Raw genomic sequence first — 19,851 nt, 5'->3', positions numbered from 1 at the left:
GGAACATCTGATAGAATTTCTTGTGCCATAAATAAAATTCAGAAATGGGCTGTAGAACTTACGCTTCAATTAAACCAGGCCAAGACAAAATTGTTATGGTTTTCTAATTCTGTGAATGATATTCATTTTAGCATTGTCTAATGGAATAATTTTAAATGTGGTAAAAGAATCTAGGGTCTTAGTTATTATTTTGGATTCTTCTTTGACTTTTGAAGCCCAGATTAGTCAAGGCTGGAAAAAAACCTTTTTTCATTTGCTTCAACTGAGGTTGATGAGGTCTTACTATCAAAGGTCACATTTTACTGTGTTAGTTCAGACGCTGGTATTATCTAATATGGATAACTGCAATTCTTTATATATTAGTAAACATAGTAGATGACGGCAGAAAAAGACCTGCACGGTCCATCCAGTCTGCCCAAGAAGATAAATTCATATGTACTACTTTTTTATTTGTACTGTCCTCTTCAGTGCACAGACCGTATAAGTCTGGCCAGCCCTATCCCTGCCTCCCAACCACCAGCTCTGGCACAGACCCTATAAGTCTGCCCAGCACTATCCCCGCCTCCCAACTACCAGTCCCGCCTTCCACCACCAGCTCTGGCACAGACCGTATAAGTCTGCCCAGCACTATCCCTGCCTCCCACCACCAGCTCTGGCACAGACCGTATAAGTCTGCCCAGCACTATCCCCACCGCCCAACCACCAGCCCCGGCACAGACCGTATAAGTCTGCCCAGCACTAGTCCCGCCTCCCAACCACCAGCCCCAGCACAGACCGTATACGTCTGCCCAGCACTAGCCCCGCCTCCCAACCACCAGCTCTGCCACCCATTCTAGGCTAAGCTCCTGAGAATCCCTTCCTTCTGCACAGGATTCCGTTATGTTTATCCCACGCATGTTTGAATTCCGTTACCGTTTTCATCTCCACCACCTCCCGCGGGAGGGCATTCCAAGCATCCAACACCCTCTCCGTGAAAAAATACTTCCTGACATTCTTCTTGAGTCTGCCCCCCTTCAATCTCATTTCATGCCCTCTCGTTCTACCGCCTTCCCATCTCCGGAAAAGGGTTGTTTGCGGATTAATACCTTTCAAATATTTGAACATCTGTATCATATCACCCCTGTTTCTTCTTTCCTCCAGGGTATACATGTTCAGGTCCGCAAGTCTCTCCTCATACGTCTTGTAACACAAATCCCATACCATCCTCATAGCTTTTCTTTGCACCGCTTCAATTCTTTTTACATCCTTAGCAAGATACGGCCTCCAAAACTGAACACAATACTTCAGGTGGGGCCTGAGTAGTAAGTTGTTAGTCAAACTGCAACTTTTACAGAATACCACAGTTCAGCTGATTTTTTGATTAAGGAAATAAGATAGTGTCTCTGGTTATCTTAATTATTATTATTATTATTATTTGTTACATTTGTATCCCACATTTTCCCACCTATTTGCAAGCTCAATGTGGCTTACATTGTACCGTAGAGGTGTTTGCCATCTCCGGTAGAGAGACAGATACAAAGAGTTGATGTGGTCGGATAAGGTTCATGTGTTATAGACACATTGGGGAATCGTTGAGATGAAGAGTTATGCATAGTTATGCATAGTCTAATACAAGAGTTGCATTGACTTTGTATATAAGTGCAAATTACTTTCAAAACAGTTTGCTTAGTTTTTCAGGTATTACATGGGAATACTTCTAAATTGTTAATCCAATTTTTTTCTCATTCTTTTTATAATTCTGTTAGAGTTTGTGAAAGTTTATTACTGAGATATCCAGGTTTTAAGAAAATTAGATTTAAAAATCAGCTAGGCTCTATGTTTTCTTTCCAAGCTATTACTGTGTGGAGTACTTTACCAGGATTAGTTCATTTAGAATCAAATTATAGGCAGCTATGTAAGAACCTGAAGAGCTTTTTATTTGATAAATTTTTTAATTAGTTTCTTTCTTATTTTATGATTATGTTGTTGTTCCTGCTTTTGTGTGGGTTTTTGAATTGTAAACTGCCTGGAACCTCCTGTTGGGACATGTGTGGTATATAAACTGTGGATTAGATTAGATTAGATTAGAGGGCACCATGTTGGAGCCGTTCTATGAAGGAACGTAGTTGTCTACTTTCCTTTATAAAACACTAGTGAAACAGTGAAAATATGGAGCAGGTGTAAGTGTGTGCACTGAAGTGCCAGTGATACACGTCACTTATAGTAGTCTATAAATTATGGGCTAGATTCTATATATAGTGCATGAAAAATCTGCATGGAAAAAATTACGCCTAGGCGTATTCTCTAAAGTACGCCTACATTTTATAGAATAGACTTAAATTTCCACACGGTATATAGAATGCGCTGAGCGGCTCACCACATTACCAAATTTGGTCATGTCCATTTAGGCCACTTTTTACTTGGTGTAAATCCCGACACCTAAATTAGGTGCAGATTGGGTGTATTCTTTAATAATGCCCATAGATTTTAGAAACACCCACATCCTGCCCATGGCCATGCCCCCTTTCCAGCTATGACTTAGAATTTAAGTGCACCATGTTACAGAATACACTTAGCAAGTTCTGCATGTAAATATTAATTAATGCCAATTAGTGCTAATAATTGCTTGTTAATATCCAATTAACAACGCTCATTAGCTAGTTGACCACAGTTATGCACATTGTTATAGAATATGCTTCAGTTTCTGCATGGCTTTTCAGGCACCATATATATAGAATCCGGGGGTATGTGTGTAACTATCTGCTCCACCTAAGCTCCACCTACTCGTATGCCTACCTGTACAATGCATGCTATGTAAGCTAAGTGTATTTTTACAGAATAACTCTTAGGTGGCATTTTGGCATATATGCACACATGTGTACACACATTCCATTATTTTAATCACTTATGCACATAATCACCATGCAACTGAGTGTACATATTAGAAAATTGCCCTGAATGTATCAGTGTTAAGATCATGCAGGGTATGAATAGTACTACTACTACTACTTGTCATTTCTATAGCGCTACCAGACGTACACAGCGCTTTACACTTGAACGTGGAGAGACAGTCCCTGCTCGATAGAGCTTACAATCTAATTAGATATGTGATGTTGCAGCTATGAACTGAGCATGCAACATGCCTAGAAGACTGCAAGATAGATCAGGAGTGGGCAACCTTGTTCTTCGAGGACGCAGTCAGGTTTTCAGGATTTCCTCAATGAATATGCATGAGATCTATTTGCATGCACTTCCTCCCTTGTATGCAAATAGATCTCATGCATAGTCATTGGGGAAATCTTGAAAACACAACTGGGTTGTGGCCCTCGAGGACCGATGCCTAGATGGTCGAAAGCCCATCATATCAAATAACTACTTAAGGCCATAATGTTTTATTGTAATCTATAATTATTATTAGCATTTGTATATTTCTTATACAGCCATGTTTTTAGACCTCAATGAAATTTCTGATGCTCCTGCTGTGAATATAAATGTAAAGGTAAGAAATGTTATAATTGGGGCCCGATACTATCAATAGTTCGTTTTTCCCAATGTTAAATTAAATTTCTTAACTGGAGGGAGAGTGACCTCGTAAACTTCAACGAGGAACTTACCAGGATATTTTAATATTTTAGAAATTTATTTATTTATTTATTTGTTGCATTTGTATCCCACGTTTTTCCACCTCTTTGCAGGCTCAATGTGGCTTACAATACATCATGAATAGTGGAAATGAGAAGAGAATAAACAATTGGTATTACAGAAGGATTTTGGGTTACATGATAATGATAAAGCATAATAGTGAAATAACAAGAAAGCATTATAAGACAGTTCTGGATACATATGGGGTTTCACATGTTTTGATCTTTGTGATATGTCTTGTCGAAAAGATAGGTCTTCAGTAGTTTGCGGAAGCTGGCTAGTTCATCGATCATTTTCAGGTTGCATGGTAGCACGTTCCAGAACTGTGTGCTCATATAGGAAAAGGTTGATGCGTGCATTACTTTATATTTTAGGCCTTTGCAGTTGGGGAAGTGAAGATTAAGGAATGTGCTGGATGATTTTTTGGCATTCCTGGGTGGTAGGTCTATCAGGTCTGACATGTAGGCTGGGGCATCACCATGGATGATTTTGTGAACCAGGGTGCATACCTTGAACGCGATGCATTCTTTGAGTGGGAGCCAGTGTAGCTTCTCTCGTTGGGATTTAGCACTTTCATACTTTGATTTTCCGAATATGAGTCTGGCTGCAGTGTTCTGGGCTGTCTGGCGTTTTTTGAGTATTTGCTCTTTGCAGCCAGCATAAATTGCATTACAAAAGTCTAGATGACTTGCATTACAAAAGTCTAGATGACTGAGTACCAATGATTGGACCAAGTTACGGAAGACGGTCCTTGGGAAGAATGGTCTTATTCTTTTTAATTTCCACATTGAGTGGAACATCTTTTTGGTTGTGTTTTTCGCGTGACTTTCTAATGTTAGGTGCCGATCAATGGTAACTCCAAGAATTTTTAGGGTGTTCGAAATTGGTAGGTTCAGTTTTGGTGTATTGATGGTGGTACATTTGTCCGTGTTGTGTTGAGAGGTATTAGGCATTGGGTTTTTTCTGCATTTAGTTTCAGCTAGAATGCATCTGCCCATGAATGCATGATATGTAGACTTTGGTTGATGTCGTTTGAAATTTCCTTTAAGTCTTCTTGAAATGGGATGTAGATCGTTACATCATCAGCATATATGTATGGGTTGCGGTTGTTGTTTGATAGTAGTTTGGCCAAGGGTATCATCATTAGGTTGAATAAGGTCAGTGACAGGGGGGATCCCTGTGGGACTCCGCATTCAGGTGTCCATGTGGCTGATGTAGTCGAATTTGATGTCACTTGATATGAGCGTGTGGTTAGGAACCCCTTGAACCAATTGAGAACGTTGCCTCCGATACCGAAGTATTCGAGGATGTGTAGTAGAATTCCATGATCGACCATGTCAAAGGTGCTAGACATGTCGAATTGTAAAAGTAGTATGTTCTTGCTGGTTGCAATCATTTGTTTGAATTTAGTCGTGAGCGTAACTAGTACTGCTTCAGTACTGTGGTTAGTATGAAATCCTGACTGGGAGTCGTGTAGTATTGAGAATTTGTTTAGATAATTTGTGAGTTGTTTGGTCACCATCCCCTCTGTTATTTTGGTTATTAAGGGAATGGATGCTACTGGCCTATAGTTGGTTAGTTCACTTGCATTTTTCTTTGCATCTTTGGGTATGGGGGTGAGTAGGATGTTTCCTTTCTCCTTCGGGAAGAGTCCATTTTGCAGCATAAAGTTCACGTGTTTCGTTAAGGGACTGAATGGTGCAAAGTACAGACAGATTCTGGGTCTGCAAAAAATAAGCTCTTTCCTGCCCTATTAATGTAGGCATCCTTTTAAAAAAATGACCCCCAACATGTCACTCTTAAGAGCATTCAAGGCTTGAAGAGACCCAGTGATTCTACACAACTAACACCTGAGATAGGCAGTGAAGAATTATTGCACATTGTAAACAGCTTTATTTTCTTCATCTAACAACTACCTGATTGGTTGAACTAATGTCTTTTTTCCCCCCTGTTTTCTTTATCAGAAAATCATGGGTACCCAATCACCAACTACTATCAGTTGGGCCTGGATGTCTTAGCGCTCTGTCTGCAGAATGTCAAGCCTGATGTATCCCCACTCCTCGTCCCTACTTGCAAACCTACGCAATATTACCATGGCAACCAGTTTTCTGTTGGTGAGCAAAATTCCTGAAAGTTCTAAGGTGTTTGTAGCTGCAGGGACAAGGTGTTATAATTCAGGCTTCTCTATTCCCTTTGAATAGATTCTAGATGCAGCCTCAGCATAAATGTTGCTACAGGGTGGCAAGTGTCATCTCCCCAAAGAAATGACTTGCCACGCCAGTTTCACCAGGCATGTGGTTCGTCATTTCCCACCCGCTGTTCCCCAGAGGTCTGGCAATTCTATTTCTTCCCCCCTTCAAGGGTGGGGGAATAGAGCAGAAGATGAATGGGATTCAGGAGTACGGGAACAGAGTAGAAGATGAATGGGACTCAGGGGTGGAGGTTGGGGAATAGAGCAGAAGATGAGTGGGATTTGGGTGGAGGATAGGGGAACAGAGCAGAAGATGGATGGGACTCAGCGGTGGGGGAGTAGGGAAACAGAGCAGAAGGATGGGACTCAGGGGTGGAGATGAGGTAAAGGAACAGAGCAGAAGGATGGGTTGCGTGGGGTAGGGTAGGGTAGGGGAACAGAGCAGAAGATGGATAGGACACAGAGGTGGAGGGGGTAGGGTAATAGAGGCAAAAATGAATGGGGCACAGGGATGGGGAAGATAGAGGAATAGAGTGGAAGATGACTGGGACTTGCTGATTGGTGAGAGAATATTGGGGTTAGGGCAGAATATGGAATTATGGCTAGGAGAGATGGAGAGGGAATTTTGAGAGGATAGTGAGGACAAGGCAATTGATAGGTATGAGTAGGGGTGTGTTGATAGGTTGGCAAAATGAGTGAGGGTATGAAATGGGGGGTAAGAGAGAGGGGATGAAGTGTGGGGACAGGTTGAGACATAATGTGAATGACCTGGAGGACTGGAGAGAGGATGAAAGGCATTAAAAAGGAATGGGGGTATTAGGGAAGGGATATGAGAGGAAGGAGATAGGTCTATGGCGGGGTTGAGTGAGGGTGGAATTGGGGTTAAATGATGGTGAAAGAGTGGCACTAGGAGATGGAGAAGAGGGTAAGAGATAGAACCTGGAGGCAAGGGAAAGAAGGGGAGACAGGGATGGAGCTAGACTGGTGAGAGGCAGTGGAGGGTTGGTGAGAGCTGAAAGAGTGAGTACTGAGGACGGAAATAGAGGACTAGGGAGTGGGTAAAAGGGGGGGGGGGGATAGGAGACTATGGAAAGAGAGAAAAGGGGGCAATGCGAGTACTGGAAAGCTAGTAGGTAAATAAGAGGTGAAAAGAAGGAGACTAAGATGAGGATGGGAGAATTAGGGTGAAATCAAATGGGTGGATATAAACGCAGAGAATCGAAAAGTGGAAAAAAACACAAAAAGAAAGATCAGTGGCAGAGAGTTGTAGAGAAGAAAAAAAAAAATGACGAGAGAGAAGAACTGGAAAGGCAAACCTGGAAAATAGTTTGGGAGAAAACTGATACAAGGAAAGTGGAAAAGAGACTGGGACCAGCCCAATCAGAAAAATAAAATACCTAGACAACAAAGGTAGAAAACAAAAATATTATTTAATATTTTTTAAGGATTGGGAAATGTCCATCTTTTCTATTTTTGTATTTTGTAGAGTACAGGGGGAAATGCATTTCTGTTTCCAGGAATGAACCTCACTCTTAAGCCAGGGCCAGTGCTAAGGTTTCTGTTGCCCCCCTGCAATTTATAAATCAGCACCCTCCTCCCTACAGTGCAGCATCTCCTGTTTCTATCCCTTTCCCTCACCTTCCCTCCCCTGTCCTGCATTATTCCTTCTCTCTTCTCCACCCTCCCTCCTACCCATGCAGCATCACACAGGCTCTCTCTCCCCTCCCCTTAGTCTAACATTTCCCTTACTCTCTTCATTCCCTCCCACCCACCCGCTCAGTATTTCCCTTGAAACCTTCTTACTTCCATCCCTTCTGCTATTATATGCCTCCAGGCCCCTAAGCTCACAGCAGCAACCAAAGCACCAGTGTGTGCAGGAAAGCCTTTCAGTCCAGTGCTCACAACTCCCGAATGCCCTGCTGGTCCTGCCCTCTCTGATGCGTACTTCCCGTTGTCAAGGGACAGCACCAGCAGGGCATTTGTAAGAGTTGTAAGCACTGGGCTGAAAGACTCTCCAGAGCATATTGGCATTTTAGTGCTGCTGCAAGCCAATGGACCTGGAGCACAGATACAACAGTGGTGTCTTTAAACAGAAATATTGGGTAGCAACAGGGGCACAAACCAAAGTGACACTTCTACTCATTCTGCCCACCACCACATCATTGTCTGTTTCTGTTTTACCAGTATTGCCCTACTTATAGGGACTGGCTTTCTTGAGTGTGTATGTGTGTGTGTGTGTGTGTGTGTGTGTGTGTGAGGGGGGGGGTCTCCATTTCAGTTTTTGTCTGCATGTTTTTGTGGTCCCCTATTTTGTATCAGGTGAGGGTCATAAGTACATATAAGTACATAAGTAATGCCACACTGGGAAAAGACCAAGGGTCCATCGAGCCCAGCATCCTGTCCATGACAGCGGCCAATCCAGGCCAAGGGCACCTGGCAAGCTTCCCAAACGTACAAACATTCTATACATGTTATTCCTGGGATTTTGGATTTTTCCAAGTCCGTTTAGTAGCAGTTTATGGACTTGTCCTTTAGGAAACCGTCCAACCCCTTTTTAAACTCTGCTAAGCTAACCGCCTTCACCACATTTTTCGGCAATGAATTCCAGAGTTTAATTACACGTTGGGTGAAGAAAACTTTTCTCCGATTTGTTTTAAATTTACTACACTGTAGTTTAATCGCATGCCCCCTAGTCCTAGTATTTTTGGAAAGCGTGAACAGACGCTTCACATCCACCTGTTCTACTCCACTCATTATTTTATATACCTCTATCATGTCTCCCCTCAGCCATCTCTTCTCCAAGCTGAATAGCCCTAGCCTCCTTAGTCTTTCTTCATAGGGAAGTCGTCCCATCCCCGCTATCATTTTAGTCGCCCTTCGCTGCACCTTTTCCAATTCTACTATATCTTTCTTGAGATGCGGCGACCAGAATTGAACACAATACTCAAGGTGCGGTCGCACCATGGAGCGATACAATGGCATTATAACATCCTCACACCTGTTTTCCATACCTTTCCTAATAATACCCAACATTCTATTCGCTTTCCTAGCCGCAGCAGCACACTGAGCAGAAGGTTTCAGTGTGTTATCGACGACGACACCCAGATCCCTTTCTTGGTCCGTAACTCCTAACATGGAACCTTGCATGACGTAGCTATAATTCGGGTTCTTTTTTCCCACATGCATCACCTTGCACTTGCTCACATTAAACGTCATCTGCCATTTAGCCGCCCAGTCTCCCAGTCTCGTAAGGTCCTCTTGTAATTTTTCACAATCCTGTCGCGAGTTAACGACTTTGAATAACTTTGTGTCATCAGCAAATTTAATTACCTCGCTAGTTACTCCCATCTCTAATTCATTTATAAATATATTAAAAAGCAGCGGTCCTAGCACAGACCCCTGAGGAACCCCACTAACTACCCTTCTCCATTGTGAATACTGCCCATTTAACCCCACTCTCTGTTTCCTATCCTTCAACCAGTTTTTAATCCACAATATGACATTTCCTCCTATCCCATTACCCTCCAATTTCCTCTGTAGTCTGTCCATGTTCTATATGTGCACCTGAGGTGAAGGACTTGGCTAACATGTACTGTTTATTTAAGAATCTGTACAGTCCAACCTGTTCCAGTTTCCCAGTAGTAGGTATACTGGTTCTCTAGGGTCCAGTTTAATATTTATAGCTCTGTCTTTTCAAAGGTAGGTTAGGGCTATTATGGTTTAGTAAGTTTGTTATATAGGTTTCGAATGTGTCTTTGCAAGGTTTTGTGTTTTGAAAAAAATGTTTGGCTTTATTTGAAAGCAGGCTCTTGGCACCCAAAATAAAAATCTGCAAGACTAGTGGTCCCCATATCCTGTAGAGTCACCATACAAGCAAAAGCTGTTTTAAACAAAGAGTCTGGCAATGGAAGGAGTGTGTGCTGTTCCCGATGTGATAATTACAATTTGAATATTTATTTGTACGGTGAGTTGTAATGGGGATAGCTCCTTTGTTGGAGAATATGAAGTTTGTGATACAGAGCTGGAGGTACACAGTTTATATTGAGATTCTGTCCAATCCTGTAGAGAATAAACACACCACTCAGAAGAATTTACTAAGTAGTGGTAGGCACTAGTGCGCTGAGGTGTTCTGCAGTACTGTGCGAATTGTCATGTGCTAATCCTGTGCTGAAAAAATAGGTTTTATTTTTTAGTGAGGGGGCATGTTTATGGGCAGAGACTAAGCTTGCCCTGTGCTAATGGGTACATTGCCATGCACTGCCTGATTAACGTGGGATCCCTTTCCGCCTTGTAATAGATGGCGGTAAGGGCTAATGTGCTATGCCAGGCTCTAATTGGTAAATAGCGTGTGGCCATTATGGGAAAAAAAGAAAAATGCAGCCATTTTACTGCAGCGCTAAAAGTGGCCTCAGCGCATGGGAAACCCACCTGCTAAAAGTAGCGTGGGCCACTTTTTAGCGTGGCTTAGTAAAAGGCCCCTTATTTTGCAATTTAAAAAGGGGGGGGGGGGGTTGTGGGAGGGGTGTGTGATGTGGTAGGCTTGATGAGCGGAAATATCACTTTGGCTTGCCACCACACTCCATACCTAGCTTACCCCCCTGTTGCTACCCCAAATATTTCTGTCCGGAGATATCACTGAGCCCCAGAGAACTGGGTTTCTGTTCATGGAATGGATTCTGAATGCAGGTCTGAATTAGATTTCAATATGTTCGGTATGAATTCTGAGTGTTTTCTGATGGGTTCTCTAGTTCTCGTTAACCATCTCTTTCCTCAAATTTGGGCATTTTCAAAGATACTGTATTGAAAAACTGAGAGCAGAAGTTTTAGTCCCAAAGTCTAGCATATGAGCTGTGTTTGTCTCTTGCAGATACCGCCTCAGTTGCAGTTCTTGGTATGGTATGTGTGAAGAACAGAACAGACCTGAATTTAAAAGAGAGACTGAAGATAAAGCTCTCTCTGTTCTGCCTGATGGAGAAAATGCGAAAGGAGAAAACAAGTGGAATGATTGGGAATATCTACAGCACAGGCCTGGCGATGCAGGTGAGCAGGACTCCCCGAGGCTTCCACTGAGATCAAAGAAAGGGAATAAGTGGACAGTTTGCTGGACTGGAGAGGGAGAAGAGTGATAAGAATATTTTATTTATTTTTATTACATTTGTACCCCACACTTTCCCACTCATGGCAGGCAATGGAAGGTTAAGTGACTTGCCCAGAGTCACAAGGAGCTGCCTGTGCCAGGAATCAAACTCAGTTCCTCAGGACCAAAGTCCACCACCCTAACCACTAGGCCACTCCTGAGTTGCTTGGTATTTGCAGGAACTTGGTAAAAGGAGGTTAGATGGTTTCCTAAAGGACAAGTGCATAAACCACTACTAAATGGACTTGGGAAAAATCCACAATTCCAGGAATAACATGTATAGAATGTTTGTACATTTGGGAAGCTTGCCAGGTGCCCTTGGCCTGGATTGGCCGCTGTCGTGGGCAGGATGCTGGGCTCGATGGACCCTTGGTCTTTTCCCAGTATGGCATTACTTATGTACTTATGAGATGGTAGCTGAGTAATTTAATTTTGTCCTCTACCTGCTCTGTCCCTTGTCTTATGGTATACTACAGTGGCCAACTGTGTCTTGATTAGTAGTAGTAGTAGCTTTGAGTGGAGGAGTGGCCTAATGGTTAGTGCAGCAGGCCTTGATCCTGGCAACCATTCCTACCTCAGATCTTTGTGACCTTGGGCAAGTCACTTAACCCTCTATTATCCCAGGTACCAAAAAACTTAGATTGTGAGCCCTCTAGGGACAGAGAAAGAACATGCATATAATGTGTACAGCACTGCATACTCTAGTAGCACTATAGAAATTATTAGTAGTCTTCTTGGGCTCCTTCTCTGACTGTGCTGTATATCAGCCTCTTCTGCCCCCTTCTCTTACTGTGGTGTGGAGGTAAAATGTTTTTGTTTTGTTTCATTTCCTGTGTCATTTGCAGATTTTTTTGTTTTGTTTTTATGAATTTTCATTTTGTTTAATTTTTTTAAATAAATTTTAATTTCATTTTATTTTTATATTTTATATAGTTCTCCTCAGTTGCATCTTTTTTGTTATAAAAATTCAATAAAATGTTCGAAGTTAAAAAAGAATTTCACTGCAAAAATACCACAAAACAGACACCAAGGTACATCAATGTTCCTACGTGAAAGGAAACTAAAACAATCCAGGAATGTACAACTTCTGAAGGTACAACGATTAGACACTTTAGAACAGACAAGAAAAGGCTTAATGAAGATTCATGCTTTCTAATGTATTATTAGCCTTAAAATTCTAACACCTGTCAACTTCTGATCATCTAGGGTCATGGATTTGATATACTGCCTTTCTGTGGGTACAGCCAAAGTGGTTTACATATATTATATGCAGGTACTTTCTCTGTCCCTAGTGGACTCACAATCTAAGGGGTCCTTTTACGAAATGGCAGTAAAAAGGGTCCTGCGGTGGCGCTGGTGTGCAGGTTTGCTGTGCACTGAAGCCCCCTTTCACCACCGCCAGTAAAAGGCTTTTTCTTTTAAGGAAGGAAATGGCCGTGCGGCCATACAGCCATTTCCTGGGGGAGCCCTTAGGAGGCGGTAGGGGCTCCGGTGGTAGCCTGGTGGTAATGATTACCACCAGGCATGCCCCCAATGCTAGAAAATTAAAAAAATATTTTCTAGCTCCAGAATTGGAGCTACTGCTGGGCTCCCCCAGGAGCCCAGCTATAGGGGTGAATCACTGTGTGCCAGGGCCTTTTATAAAAGAGCCTCTTTGTTTTTTTGTACCGGGGGCAAAGGAGGGTTAGGTGACTTGCCCAGGGTCCTAGGGAGCTGCACTGGGAATTGAACCCAGTTCCCCAGGTATTTAGCCCACTCGCTAACCATTAGGTTACTCCTCCACTCCTATCTATGTCTCCTCCCACCCTCACACATATCAGACTATTCTTGAAAGACTTACGATTCACTTATATTTTCTAGAAATATCTTTTGCTCATTCTGTTCTAACATGAGGTAGCATCAGCTCACCAAATCTAGTCATGAAATAGTCCAGTAAACAAAAAAGTATCAGCTTATACATTTTCATTTCAGGGCAATTTTGTTAAGTAAGAGGTGGCTGTGGCTGCAGTTGCTTCCCATACAGGGCCGGTCTTAGGCAGAGGCGACCAAGGCGACCGCATAGGGCCCCGCGCCTAAGGGGGTCCCGCACGGCACACCTAAGGGGGCCCCGCTCAGCACCTCAACTCTGCCTCGCTCGTGCCTCCGCTCCGACCTCCACCGCTGCTCGCCTTAGTCGCCTGAGATGATCCCCATTCCCGCGGCTCGGCCACTCCACTCCCACCACCACCGGCGCGGCATCCACCCCCGGCTTGGGCCCGCTACTAATTGTAGTGGACTTGAACTGAATAATTTCTGGGGAGGGGAGGTTTCATGATAGCATTGTGCTTATTATTTCAATCAGTTTTTTTTTGTAGAAGTTTAGCTTCATTTGTCTTTATTTGAAATTTCATAAATAAAAAAATGTTCTAAAAATGGAATAATCTAATCAATGGGGTGGAGCTAGGGTGGGGACGGGGCTAGGATGGGGCCCCACCAAATTGGTCTGCATAGGGCCCCGCACTTGCTAAGACCGGCCCTGTTCCCATAAATCCTGTTTGTAACAAAGCATCTCAATCACAACTTGAACTCCTGATGACAAACTGCAATCCCCAAAGTACATTACCTGATCCCCTCTGATTTCCCTGTCACCATCCTTAGGCAGTATATCATTTTGTACTCTTCTGGTGTTAGCATCAACTCTCCCCCCACCAAAGAGGCAGCCAATCTTCCATCCACTCCATGATTCCCCCTCTGCATTTACTGCAGGGACTGTCTCTCTTTGTTAAATTGTACAGCTCTGCATAACCCTAGTAGCGCTCTAGAAATGTTAAGTAGTAGTAGTAGTACTGCAGGTATTGTCGCTGGTATAGTGTTGTGGCAGAAGCAATCCCCCTTTGGGGCCCTTTTACTAAATCACGTAGGCGCCTATGTGCACCCAATGTGTGTCAATTTGGAGTTACCACCTGGCTACCACATGTCCTGGGGAGTAATTTCAATTTTTATGCACATCCGCTTCGCATGCCGGAAAAGAATTTCTATTTTCCAGCGCGCAGCAGAAACTGGGCGGTAATTGTCATTCTACGTGCGTAGACCATTATCGCCCGGTTAACGCGTGAGACCTTACTGCTAAGTCAATGGGTAGCGGTAAGGTCTCGGGCCCAAAATGGACGCACACAAACTTTTATTTTGCCGCACGTCTATTTTCGGCCAAAAAAACAAAAAGGCTTCTTTTTGCGGATGCACTGAAAAATGGACCTGCGCGCATCCAATACACGCATCTACACCAGCGCAGGCCATTTTTCAGCGTACCTTAGTAAATGGACCCCTTTGTTTCTAACCCCCTTGCCGCCTGGGTTCATAATGGCAGCTCTGACCCCTAGTGGTAGTTTTGTGGACCTACTACTCTCTGGAATTGGGCTTTCTGCTGAAGAAGCAGGAACAACCCTGGAAACTGGAGTCTCTGGAACTGTAAATCTGCAGTATAAGAGCCCCTGAAACCAAGACTGGAGGCATGAGTGTTGAAGTCTTCAGAGAAGGAGGTAGTGAAGCAAAGGTAGATGTAACCTGGGCTGGAATACCAGGAGCCGGAGTCTTGGAAGCTATAAACACTAAAGCAAAGGTAGGTAACCTGGACTGGAATACTAGGAGTTGGAGTTTTGGAAGCAAGAGACTTTAAAGCACTGCCTGAAGCAGGTGATTTTTATTGTTTGCTACAAGTTGAAGGCAACTTCTAGTGACCGAATAACTTGACTTTTTTTTAGAAGGTCCTGTCTTCTATTTGTATATGGAGGCTTTTTAATTCATTGTAGTTATGATTGTGATTGTGTCAATCCATCTTAGTGCTGGTCTTCCATGTCCTTTCTTAGCATAATTGCTTTTTCTAGGGACTCTGGCCATTACATAATATTTAAGAAATATGATAGCTTCAGTGTAATCTTCCGTGTAGTCATGCGAGCTTCTAGTGAGAATTTGGGTACTATTTGGTTAATGTGCTCAGTGGGCATGATTTTCATTTAGAAAGACCTAAGCACCCACCTCTTTAGAAAAGATGCCTATACTTCATACTGGTAAGTTTTTAAAGATAATCATGAAGTCTTAAAATCTGCCTTGAACTTACTCTTCCTGTCTTCTGGTCTCCCTTCTACAGGCATTTTTTGAATCAGACGAGTTTTACATCCCACTTTTCTGGAACTGCAGCCAAACTCTTCACAAAGTTCTAGGGGAAATTCCATTGGGTACTTTTGATAACCCCATGGCAGCATCACAGATCACCCCTGCCCTGGAGGGAAAGACATACCTGGATGTAAGAGGCAAGAACTGTGCAGCTGATAAAGGTATTGTTCCATAAGCTATACTAAAGGGAATAGAGTTAGGTAGTTCACCACTATTTATCTGCTGTCTTTGCCTCTCTGTCAGTTCAGCTCATTCTCTGAGTGTCTGGCTGCCTTCTTTTTTCTATGCCTGCCTATCTTTTTTTAATATGTTTGTTAGAAGGCAACTGAAATTGGGGTTTTTAGTTTTAGCCTTAACTGAATCTGTGGCCAAAGTTTGCTGCTTGATTTTGGGTGAAACCTCCCCCGGTAGACAGCAGGTCACCCTAGGCCTCCCTGGCAGAAAGAGGGCTCCCCTGGGCCACCCATTCCCCCCCAACCATAATCGCCTTCCTCTCATCACCTGTAGGTCCACCCTGGGCCAAACTTAGAAGCCCTGGTGGTCTAGAGGCCTCGTTAGGGAAGGAGCAATTCTGAGTTGCTTCTGCCCATGCCAGCTCCGCAGACAAAATGGCTGCTGTGGGAGACTGTGGCAACCATTTTGAGATTGGAACCAGCACAAACAGAACAATTTCCAGTTGTTCCTGCCAATGCAGGCTCCAATCTCAAAATGGCTGTGGTGACCACCTGCGCCAGTCTCATGAGGCCACTAGACCACCAGGGCTTCTAAAGGTAGGCCTAGGGAGGGGGGGTCTGCTGATGGTGAGAGAGTGGCACTTGTGGTCATGGAAGGGGGGGGGGGGGGGGCGTAGCAATGCACTGGCATTTTGGGCCAAAACTGAAGCATGGCTTAACTTGGATATCAGGCCGATTTTGATGCTGAAGTCCAAACTGAAACCAAAATTTGGTTGGCCTCTGATGTTTGTACCTACCTCTGTTTTGGTTTATGAATCTCATTATTCATGTTTTCTTAGACTCCCTACAATGGTCTGTCTTTAGCTGTGCCTATGATGCCAACTTTCGGAGCCATTTTAATGGGGAAAAGATGTTTTACTCTATTAAACATTAACATCCCTTGATAGGTCTAAAAGAATGTGCAATGTTCCTAGGAGTATATTGGCAGAACTAGAAAATAACGTACATAGAATGTATTTTTAACTTACATATAAGTACATAAGTACAGTATTGCCATACTGGGTCACTTCAAAGGTCTATCTAGCCCAGTGTCTTGTTTACAACAGTGGCCAATCCAGGTCATGAGTACCTGGCAAAATCCTAAAAACTAATATAATTTCATGTTGCTTACCCAAGATCTACTTAATAACAGTTTCTGAACTTTTTCTCTAGTAACTTGTCAAAACCTTTTTTAAACCTAGCTATACTAACTGCCTTTACTATAACCTCTGGCAGTGAATTCCAGATCTTGATTATGCATTGAGTGAAAAAATATCTTCTATGTGCTTTAAATATACTTCTTATTAACTTCAGGGTATATCTCCTAGACTTTGTACTTTTCGAAAGAGTAGACAAATGATTCATGTTTATCTGTTCCACTCACTTCAAGGATTTGGTAGATCTTTATCATATTTCCCCTCAGCTATCCCTTCTCCAAACTGAATAACCCTAGATTCTTTAGCCTTTCCTTATAGGGGAATCGATCCATCCCTTTTATCATTTTGGTCACCCTTTATTGTACCTTTTTCAATTCTGCCATCTTTTTTGAGGATGGAGCAACCAGAACTGTATACAAACCCCAAGATGCCATTACACTGTCAGGAACACGGGGCAATATGATACCCCTGATAGGGAAGCTACTGAAACTCAAGCTGGACCAGGGGACCATGATCTTCATTGTGTCTTATTGGTTGAGACAGATATGGTTTCCTCTACTTCTGGAGTTAGTCTTCAGAGGACTGTGGAGACTGGAGTGGTTTCCGACTCTGATCACTCAGGTCTGTTCTGCATCCCAACCTCCAGTCCCTAGCCCTCAAGACCTGGATGTTGAGAGATTAGAATTTGACTCCCTCCACCTGAAAGAGAGTATCACCAAGGCCCTACTTGTTTCCAGGAAAGATTCCACTAAGCGGTCATATGGTTTCAAGTGTAGGAGATTTGCTTTCTGGTGTGAGGGTAAGGCCCTAGACCCTTTCTCCTTTCCTACACAAAAACTGCTTGAATACCTTCAACACTTCTCCGAGTCTGGTCTCAAGACCAACTTTCTGAGGGTTCACCTTGGTACAACTGGTGCTTAGCTTCAAAATGTAAATGGAAAGCCCAACTCTTTATAGCCTTTAGTTGCTCACTTCTGGTTTGCACTTACTGAAATCCCCAGTCAAACCTCTCACTGTGTCATGAGACCTCAACGTTGTTCTCACCAAGCTGACAAAAGCTCCTTTTGAGCCACTTGATAACTTGTTACCTAAAGTACCTGACTTGTAAGGTCATGTTTTTGGTGGTGGACACTTCAGCCTGCAGGATCAGTGAGCTCCACCACCTTACAAAAATTTTCATCACAAGAGAGTAGTGCTCCACACAGTTCCTAAGTTACTTACTAAGGGGGGTCTTTTACTGAAGTTTAGCTCAAGATATCTGCAGCAGGGCCCACTTTATTCCTATGGGCCCTGCTGCAGATAACTTGAGCTAAGCTTTTAGTAAAAGACCCCCTCAGGTAGGGCTGGAATTCTATCTTAATCAGTCAATTGTTCTGTCATCTTTTTTCCCCAAACCTCACCCCCATCCTGGTGAAAGCACACTGCACACCTTGGATTGCAACAGAGTTGGTGGCCTTCTATCTGGAGTGGGCTAAAGTCCATAGATAGTCCACCCAGTTTCTTTTTATTTCTTTTTTATCCAAACAGGTTGGGACAACCATTACTTTACGCAACTGGCTACAGACTGCATCTCCTGTACTTACGTAAGTCCAATCTGGGCTGACTCTGGAGGTTGCTCAACAAAAGCACAGATGTTAACATATAAAATAAATTCAATTATTTTAAATAAACAGTGATCACCTCACACAGTAGTGTGAGACTTATATAGGGAACCATCACAGCATATATATGTTCCCTAATGGCCACATAGGTCCAGTATATATAATGTGTATAGTCCAACATCTACTATTGAATATAACATAAAGTACTTATCTCATTAGTTGTCCTAGAGCTGCAGATGTAAAACCCAGATGGTTCCTTCAAACGAATGTCCACCAGTGTGATATAAAGTGCAATACAAATCAGATAATTCTGACTCTGGAGGGCTATGTCATGGCTCATAATGTCAGAGCCATGGCAGTGTTGGTAGCCCACCTGAGATCAGCCTCTGTTGAGATGTACAATGCTGTAACATGGTCTTCAATCCACACATTCACATCTCACTGCTGCTTTGAGCAGGATTCCCCATAGGACACCTGGTTTGATCAGTCAGTCATGCAGAATCTATTTAGAGTCTAGAATTGAACTCCCCCACCCCCCGGCCCATTTTTGTTTCTTTTCCTGGCTGCACCAAAAAAAAGAGTAGTATCATGTTCTGATTGTTGCTGTTGGCTTTTGTGTGTTTCCCTTTTTTGTTTCGGTTGCCTAGTAGCTAGGGATCCCTCTATGTGGAATTACTGTGTCCTGCTTGTCCTCAGAGAAAGAGAAGTTGCTCACCTGTAGCAGGTATTCTCTGAGGACAGCAGGACATATATTTCCACATTACATAAGTATTGCCATACAGGGACAGACTGAAGGTCCATCAAGCCCAGCATCCTGCTTCCAACAGTGGCCAATCCAGGTCACAAGTACCTGGCAAGATCTCAAAACAGTACAATACATTTTATGCTGCTTGTTCTAGAAATAAGCAGTGGATTTTGCCTAAGTCCATTTTAATAATGGTCTATGGACTTTTCCTTTAGGAAGCCATCCAAACCTTTTTTAAACCCCGCTATGTAATCGCTTCTACTACATTCTCTGGCAACGAATTCCAGAGTTTAACTACACGTTGAGTGAAGAAATATTTTCTCCGATTCATTTTAAATTTACTACTTTGTAGCTTCATTGCATGCCTCCTAGTCCTAGTATTTTTGGAAAGAGTAAACAAGCGATTCATGTCTACCCATTTCACTGCACTCAGTTATTTTATAGACCTCTATCATATCTCCCCTCAGCATCTTTTCTCCAAGCGGAAGAGCCCTAGCCGCTTTAGCCTTTCCTCATAGGGAAGTCATCCCATCCTCTTTATCTTTGTCATTGCCCTTCTCTGCCCTAGGAGTTACATTCTATTAGCTATTGTATTAGACTTCCTTGGTGTTGCAAGGCACTTGTAGGCAGGAAGGTGCATGCATGTGTGGTGTGGCTTCAAATAGCTTCTGGAATTAGGAGTTAGGAAGCACGTCCACACCGGGCTCTGTCAGATAACATCACCCATATGTGGAAATATGTGTATAGCTGTCTTTGGAGACCATTTGCTACAGGTGAGTAACTTTGTTTTCTCTGTATTAAATCTTAACTGCCATGTATTGGCCCATGCTTCTAATTATTGTAGATCACTTCTCATTTTGTCTGCTCCCTCCGTGATGCCCACTCTGTTGCAAATCATTGTGTCATGTGCATAAAGGCAAACTTTTCCTCCTAAAACTTCGACAATGTAATTCACAGAGAAATTGAACACTGATAAACACAGAATTTTAAATAGACACAGAAATTACCAGATTAACCCAAATATCCATTTCCCCT

At 43.0% G+C, this 19,851-nt stretch overlaps 1 protein-coding gene across 1 annotated transcript in view; it reads left to right on the top strand.

The window, feature by feature from the left end:
• The window catches only part of LOC115460552 (transcobalamin-1-like), a 43,887-nt gene that overhangs the window by 20,498 nt on the left and 3,538 nt on the right, over positions 1 to 19,851 (top strand). Inside the window, exons 4-6 of the mRNA XM_030190315.1 lie at positions 5,586 to 5,735; positions 10,680 to 10,852; positions 15,076 to 15,262. Coding sequence (XP_030046175.1) covers positions 5,586 to 5,735; positions 10,680 to 10,852; positions 15,076 to 15,262 — 510 coding nt within the window. The remainder of the gene's footprint in view (positions 1 to 5,585; positions 5,736 to 10,679; positions 10,853 to 15,075; positions 15,263 to 19,851) is intronic.

The sequence above is a fragment of the Microcaecilia unicolor genome, chromosome 1, assembly GCF_901765095.1.
Source record: "Microcaecilia unicolor chromosome 1, aMicUni1.1, whole genome shotgun sequence".
In the NCBI taxonomy this organism is placed as follows: Eukaryota; Metazoa; Chordata; class Amphibia; order Gymnophiona; family Siphonopidae; genus Microcaecilia; species Microcaecilia unicolor.
Note: the sequence above shows the minus strand (reverse complement) of the source record. Positions and strands in the feature narration are given on the sequence as shown.